This window comes from Alexandromys fortis, unplaced genomic scaffold (genome assembly GCF_014885135.2).
Source record: "Alexandromys fortis isolate MF-2015 unplaced genomic scaffold, M_Fortis_MF-2015_v1.1 scaffold_124, whole genome shotgun sequence".
Classification (NCBI taxonomy): domain Eukaryota; kingdom Metazoa; phylum Chordata; class Mammalia; order Rodentia; family Cricetidae; genus Alexandromys; species Alexandromys fortis.
In genome coordinates, this window is record NW_026067995.1 from 2,756,570 (window position 1) to 2,764,646 (window position 8,077).

General features: G+C 41.9%; 1 protein-coding gene across 2 annotated transcripts in view; it reads right to left on the reverse strand.

Annotated features, from left to right (window-relative positions):
• Positions 1–7,795, reverse strand: part of Clca2 (chloride channel accessory 2) — a 24,575-nt gene extending 16,780 nt beyond the window's left edge. Inside the window, exons 1-5 of one of the 2 annotated variants that reach the window (XM_050160099.1) lie at positions 7,573–7,795; positions 6,601–6,738; positions 4,388–4,538; positions 2,091–2,199; positions 257–416 (exon numbers count right to left, since the gene is read on the reverse strand). In XM_050160099.1, the coding sequence (XP_050016056.1) occupies positions 257–416; positions 2,091–2,199; positions 4,388–4,538; positions 6,601–6,738; positions 7,573–7,773 (759 nt within the window). In that variant the 5' untranslated portion in view covers positions 7,774–7,795. Of the gene's footprint in view, positions 1–256; positions 417–2,090; positions 2,200–4,387; positions 4,539–6,600; positions 6,739–7,081; positions 7,187–7,572 lie in introns of those variants that run through there. The other variant, XM_050160100.1, reaches the window with a different exon arrangement.
• Positions 7,796–8,077: the final 282 nt, after the last annotated feature.

An 8,077-nucleotide genomic window follows, 5' to 3' on the forward strand; every position in this document is an offset into this window, starting at 1 on the left:
AAAAAAAAAAAAAAAAAAAAAAAAAAAAAAAAAAAAAAAAAGAAATGGGTTAAATTAATATGTAAGAGTTAGCCAATAAGAAGCAAGAGCTAATGGGCCAAGCAGTGATTTAAATAATATGGGTTTTGTGTGATTATTTCTGGTCTAAGCTAGCTGGGTGGCCGGGAACCAACAAGCAGCCTCCCTCCAACAGATCTGTGTATCTTAGAAAGACGTGGCAGCCTATAGGAGTTTGTCATTCCAAGGACGTACTTACAGAAGGCAAACTCTGCATGAACATTATCGATGCAGTTGCATTCTGGGTGCTGTTGTAGAGGAATGTGCATCCTTCTCTGAAGAGCTTGCTAATGATGCAGTCTTCATGGGGACAAAGGCCCTTTTCACACACAAACACCCCAGTGATGCCAGATGAACACCTAAAAAATGGAAGGGGAAACTAGGAATTGGGTATTTTTAGAAATACTTTTCTTTCTTGATTATCTTTTCTAATAGCTTGTTTCAAGGATTATAGCTCGGTGGACATATGCAAACATTTTAGAGTCTTCTCTTAAGGAAGTTTATTAGCTTAGAAACATAGTCTCTCTCTTTCATTTTAAAGCCCTTGAGTTTGGGTGATGGAGTTCTGTATTGTCAAAACCTTTAGTGAACAGAGTGGGACAAAGTGGAAGGGAGCTCAGAGGGACTGTGGGATAAGGAAGACAGGGGCAGCAACATCCTGGGCTCCACTGGACATCAGGGAAAGAGAGTGAACTTTGGAAAGACTCCATCTTCATTAAAAAATTCTGAACATTGCTATGTGAGTGAGAAATGGTGCCGTTTAGAAGCAATACTGATGATGTCTGTCTGTCTACTAGTGAGGATGCTCTCTGCTCTAGAATTCTTGGGAGTTCTTTTAGGTATATGGATTTCCATGCACAAATCTGAAGTAGCATGTGTATGATGCTATGATCAGCAAGTGATATTTAAAACCACAAAAGGTTGCTATTAATCACTATGTCCAACAGGAGGGGCTAATTGAATGTGTTATGGCATTAAAACACAATGGGACACTGTGTAATGATTTTTAAAAGGGTGAGTAAAATATATATTCCTATTTATTTAAATTTTCTTGATGAGGCAAAATATATAAGAAATGAATCAATATTGTTATTCAAAGGTGATAATAGGAGGCAGAAAGAAGACAGTGGTCAAACAGTGAAGAATATAACTTTTTATAGTTCATAGAGGAAGCAGAATGAAGATGGTGGTCAGTAAGATAGTGAAGGACACAACTTCCTCATTGTTCATATTTGAATCACATAAATACTTGCCCATTTTAAAACTCAATGAAAATTAAAAATAAAACAGAATAATTTATTTTACTTGCTAATATTTACTTGTACTTAATCTATTTTTATTTCTTATTTTTATGTCATATTATAAGTCAAGACAAAAAATTCTATTTTCTTATTTGTCACCTGATTTTTTTTTAGCCTTTTGAGACAAAGTTTCTCTATGTGGTTCCGGCTGATCTAGAACTCACAGTGTGGACCAGGCTGGCCTTTATTTATGGCACCTTGTGCCTCTGTCTCCCTAGTACTGAGATTATAGCAGCATGTGTCAATGTGTCTAGCCACTTGCCGTGAAAAATATTCTAAAACCTTCCTAGTTTTTTAAATATTCAGTGCACTCAATCAGCAGTGCTATGAGATACCCCTTCTATATGTTCTGAATATGTATTCCTCTCATAGGTTAGTAATGAAGCTGCTTTTTGCCTTATAGCAAGACAGAAGAAGGCCAGGTGGGAAAGCCAAACTGAAAATACAGAGAGGAGAAGGGCGGAGTCTGGGGGAGATGCCAGCCAGCCTCTGAAGAGGCAAGATGCCAGCAGATCTGTAGCGCCATGGCCACATGGCAACACAGAGATTAATAGAAATGGGTTAATTTAAATGTAAGAGCTACTTAGTAATAAGCCTGAAGCATAGGCCAAAACAATTTGTAGTATTAAACCTCTAAGTGATTATTTAGAAGTTACTATGGGACAAGATGGAGCAGGGCAGGACAGCAAAACTCATTTACAAGCAGTGAATTTTAAATATGAAAGCACTGACCTTGTGACTTGAATTTCATTTCGCCCATTCAGGTAGAATGGCTTGTCCTTGCTATATTCATCAAACACTCCCCAGCGGAGATGGGCCCATTCATGGACAAACACTCTGCCTGTGGAAGAGAGAGTTGTGGCCCTTTGAGCCCCTAAAGTCTCAGCAACGGGCCTTGCTAATCAACATCAATGTAGTATTGCCTGACTACATTCTTGCTCCAAACACTTGAACTCACAATTTTGGTCATTTTCCTCACTCTTACCTACCTCATCCTCTACCATCATAGAAATGAGAGCATGAAAATGATTGCTCCCATGACCGTGAGGTAGTGCCCATTTGATGAAGAGACAAGGATTCCCACATCCTCTTTCTCCCTGAAGTTGTCTAACAAGTTTTTCCTTAGCTTCTTGCATGCAGCCCAGTAGGTTCAGGACTTAGAGGGAAGACGCACATCTTCGCAATTCAATAACTTTTCTAAGTTTAGTCTGTGCCTAAGCATGCTTGTTCTCTTGTGGGCATTGTCCTGTCTACATCAGTGACTGCAACCTAGCAACCAGGGAAGAAGGAAGGAACTGAAAAGATCACAGCATCCCTCTCCAGCCTTGATGCTCCGTTCTCTTTGATCCTGTTTCCTAACCCATGCTCTTGGAAATTCTCATTCTTAACATCAAATCCTTCACAGATTTATCTTGTCCTCTCTAATCTTAGATCTCCTTTCCTTCCAACTTCAGCTCAGAAGTTAATTGTTCTCCATGGAAACTTTGCAGGTCAATGCCCTTCCCAAACCAAAGCACCTGTTCCCTTTGCCTGAATTAATTTAGGTCCTGTAACTCGGGGACTGCCTGCTGTGAGACTCAGGCTGGGGCTCTTTGTGCAATGTTTGCATCTAGGGAGGAAAGAGCCACAGCTGAGAGGAACAGGGAACGTATCTGTCGACTCATGAATCTAGAGACACTGACGAAGTCTTAGGCAGGACCAGAGAACACCAGCTTCATGGTTAGTTACCAGATAGAGGGAAATCCAACGTTTAAGAATTTTATAAAATATCCTATGGTATATTGCTTTATCTCCTGCTTTCTAAGCAGGAATAACAAAGTCTACTTAGTTTTAAATTTCATAAAAAGTAAAAATCTTTGAAGGGCCCTACATAATTTTCTTTTTGAGCCTGTCCTGGAACTAGCTCTTGGAGACCAGGCTGGTCTCAAACCCACAGAGATCTACCTGTCTCTGCCTCCTGAGTGTTGGAATTAAAGGCATATGTCACCACTGCCTGGCCCCCTATTTAAAATTTAACCAAAAATAAAATTGCAGATTAGAGCGAGCACTGGGCTGGCTGACCTGTTCTCACTTGTATCTCTCTCAGACTGGTAGACCTCACCCACGGTCTACCAGTCTGCAGGCTGGTGACTGTGACCTTTCTTCTAAGTGTCATACACCAATATCTGACCATAGCCAGTCATCTATAGGATGCTCCCCTGCTCCCCACCATCTTCTTGCCTAACCCAGACCAATGACTTCCCCTCTCCCCTGGTGCCCCTATTTCCCAAAGTAGTCCTTGTTCTTAACGTCGTCTGCACACAGCTCTTGTTTTTCCTCTGCAGCCAGCCAGCCGGAACTCCTTTCTGGGCTACTCAGCATTTTGGACCACTCCGATTTCATAAGAAAATACTTTAAATGAAATTGGATTTCTGGGCATGGGAAATCCTTGTTGCCTGTATTCTGGATTCGGGTCCTTTCATCCTTGATACCCAACTCACGCCTCCTGATCCCACCCCTGCAGGGTTCTGATGTATCCTTCCACATCCAGCTTCTCCTTCATTGATCCTAGCAAGCCCACTTACGCACACGGACAGATCCACCTTCTGAAAGCTATATGGTTCTGTTGTTCCCACACACGTGAGCCTTCAGTGGGGACTTCATGGTGTGGACTGCAGGGGACACGTTGGCATTTCCCTTCATGTCCTGTCCGTGGGTCTAATTCTTCCCTCAACAGCATTGGGTCCCTGTGCAGATTCCGTATTTTTCACACGCTTCCTGATACTCTCCTTTCCACTAAGCAAAGTGTGGCTCAGCTCTCCTCTGTGAGACATCTCCCGACAACCCTAGGCTTAGTTGTCTCCCCTGGATTCTCAGAGCGCTACTCTACACCTTAGCTGGTTCTTGGTCTTCCTGGCTCATTCCGTCCCTTTCCTTCCTTGTGCACTTGGCCTGCCTCCTGACAGGTGGAACGTTTTATGAGGTCTCTTATGTACCAAACACAAGCTACTGTACTTTTGAGGGGCTGGGTTTTTATCATCTGAACTTACCTCTTGAGCCGTATCCTGCTATTAGCTCATCATTTAGTAGGAAGTTCGGAGTGAAATGGATGTATTTCCCCTCTTTTCCACACCCTCTGTGCTGTAGGGTATATGGATCATCCCCATGTACCCCATTCTGCTCAGTCACTATGACATTTGCCTAAAATAGAACAAATTTAAGCTACAATTTTGTTGTATGTAATTATGCACGATTTTACAACAGGTTAAAGGCAGAAGGAGGGCCTTGAATTTAAGAGTTAAGATATTCTGAGAGCTAAACATTAGCTGAATTTGTTGACACTTTCAGAAAGATCTTTAAAATTTAACCAGTTTCCATGAAACTTCTTTCCCTCCTTTATTACCCTCCCATTTTCCAGAGCAAAATATTCTCAGACATCAACACTGTAAAATTATGATATTATGGCACTATAAAAGCCATAAAGTTGGGAACATGTAATAGTATTTGCACATCACCTAGGACTGCACAGTGAAGAGCTGTGACAGTTTCAGCCAAGTCTCCATGGCTACTCTATCAGCGAGGGCAGCAGGACAGTGCCTGCGAGGCCTCCTCTGTACTGAGTATAAAATACTGTAGCCATCATTCATTTCCATAGCCAGGTAGATCAGTATCATCCACTAAATTGTGCTTAACTGACATTATGATGTTAAGGAAAATTGTATCCAAGACATCTGATGATATTACATATGCTGAACTTAAACCTTTCATAGGATCAGGGTACCACCAATAACTTCTCAGTAGGACTGAAAGGCAAGTTCACTAATGTAATCTTTATAGAGTCTGCGTAGCTTGGTGTAAACAGTATGGGTTTTGAAGTTGAATAGATATTCAAACTCTGGGTCAGTAATTATTACTTATTTGCATGAAACAAAGTCCTTACCCTTTGCGAACATAATTATTAATTTTTGATAATAGTAACTAACTTGAGGTTGCATAGACATTAAATTATAGACACGTACACACACACACACACACACACACACACGCCCAAATTGAAAGTACTTAATAGAAGTTTAATAAACTTTAGGTTTTTCCAGTTTATTCCCAGTTCCCTGTTTATCTTCACGCAAGCACTGTCAAATGCTTCTGTGTGATGAAAACCCAGATGCTTTTGTAAACCTCTCAGCGGCTTCATGCCTTTGGGCTACAGTCTATATTGCTAGGCCATTCAATTTCTAAGAGAACCTTCAAGGGAGAGCTAAAAAACAATCCAAGGAAATTTAAGCCAAGTGACACAGTTTTTAAAGACACGTTTTCCATGCCCTAGCTACCCCGATGGCGCTATAGTTACAGACAGCAAGCCCACTACTCTGTTGCCGAAGCCCCATGTTCTTCTCCGTGTATGTTCCTAGCTCTTCTCTCATATGCAATGGACTCTTAGTCACAGTGGTTTCAAATGCTCTAGCATGTATTTATTTATGGGTGCACACCAGTGAATATTTGCATATCACCTGCAGTTTACTAGTGTTCTTCAAGGTTAAGATATTTTGCGGTTAGAAAAGAAGATGGAACCACTTGCCCCTTATTCTTGCTCATCTCTCTCCATTCTCCTTTGAATCGGCATGCCGGCCTTAGTTAAGGGCGAAAGCATGCTCCTTTACTCCATAGTTGCATTTTTACCCGTATGGATGGCTCTCAGCATTGCCTTGACTTTTCCTAACCAATGCAAGTGAAAATTACCAGAGCTGGATTAGGCTGATAAACCTGACTCTTTCCTCTATTAAAAACTGAGCCAGGAGCCAGGCGGTGGTGGTGCACACCTTTAATCCCAGCACTGGGGAGGCAGAGGCAGGCAGATCTCTGAGTTCGAGGCCAGCCTGGGCTACAAGAGCTAGTTCCAGGACAGGAACCAAAAAAGCTATGGAGAAACCCTGTCTCGAAAAATCAAAAAAAAAAAAAAAAAAAAAAAAAAAAACCTGAACCAGGATCTTGTACATTACAGAATAGAGATGTCCTGAGAAGCAGATTGAACAGTGGCACATGGCTTTGTTTGTGACTGAATAATTCGCAATTACTGTTTCCATTTTTCTTTCTCATAATCATTTATAGAGGTCTATGGGATTGGGATAAAGTCTACACATTTTCTCAACAACAGACCTTGCAGTAACATAGCTCTGTCCCAGTATAAATGGCAAAGTAGATTTGGAAAGTTATTCTCCCTCAACTTGAATTAGGCTCTTCTAAGAGAATCCCAAATCCTTACCTTTTCATAGGATTCTTGTTTGACTTTGCTATAATTACGAGCTGTCCAAGTGGCAGGAATTAAAATCTGGATAGTTCTGAAAAACACTCTTCTCTTGGTAGCGTTGAACAGGTAAAAGGAAGCTTCAGTTAGCATCTCCTATAACAAAGCAGAAACACTGGCACGTGTATACAAATCCCTGTTTCTCTGAAGACACATAAACCACAGTGAAAAACACATAAACAGATTCTGAATGAAGCCCTGAAGGTTTTCTTGGAAAAGACATTGAATGGTGACCTGTAAGAGATTGTTAGTACACTGGTTGTATGTCAGAACTTGCCCTCACGATTTCCCCAAGTTTCTGAAAGGGTTTTAAGCTTTCACTGAACACATCCTGAGGTCACACCTATGGGCATGTCCGGGCCTGCACCTTCTGAGGATATTACTTTCACTTTAAGCAATAACTTAACAAAGAGGCTCTTAGGTAACGAATCTTCCTTACCATGCTACAGTAAAAACTGTCAATATTTCAGAGAACATCGAGAGGAAACAAGGGATTTCTCTCTGGCAGTCTGCGTAGACTCTTGTTAATTCTTCCCCGGTAATTCTCCTTCTTGAAATGAGACACCACAGGATGATCTTAACACACGCCCCCATGCTCCTCTGTCATTCAGCCATCCGGTTTGCTTTCACCATCGCCAACTTTGGTTTCTCTAAGCCGTTCTCCAGGAGAGTCACATATAAAAACTACAATTATACCCTGCAGCTCACAGATGGTGATTAATAGAAAGACAGAAGAGGGCTCTATGAGGGGAGACTCTCCCCGACTATGTGATCTGGCCAGAATACTCACAGTCCTGCAGTCTGTGCTGTCTTCAAGAAATACTGGTCTCTGTACTGCTCAGGTTCAAACCTGGTGGGGTTAACTTCCTAAACACGGCAAGAGGTCTGAACTAATGGGCTAATGGTATTGACTGTATAATTGACACTCACCTTAATGTTTGCAATCAGGCTCAGATTCTCGGGTACCTGAGGATTAATCGCAACAAGCAATCCGTCGTAGCCATTGCCTTGAAGCTTCACTCCGGCTCCTGGGAGAAGCAGTTCTGGACTTAGGGCAAATAGAAGAGTCACAAGTTTCAGCCCTCGGACAGGTCCTGTGTTACTCCTGTGGGCCATCTTGTACTGAAGCATCCGGTTTACTCACAGGGAGCCTGCTGGGTACCTCGAGTCAGGTGATCAGAGTGGAAGCCGATGGCTTCTTCCTGCACTTGGAAGTTCTTGACAATACATGATGAAGGAGTTGCCTTCTTTGAAAAATCTGGGGTGGATCTATCTGGGACCTGTTGCTACAAGTTCTTCTCTAAGGCGGTAATTAGTCCTCTCCTGTTCTGTGGCTAAGCTTCCTCCTGAATCATATTTGAACAAGAAGACTTCCACCCCTTACTAACTTCATATCTTTTCAGAGAGAAAAGGGAAATGAGGCAAGAAGGAGCTT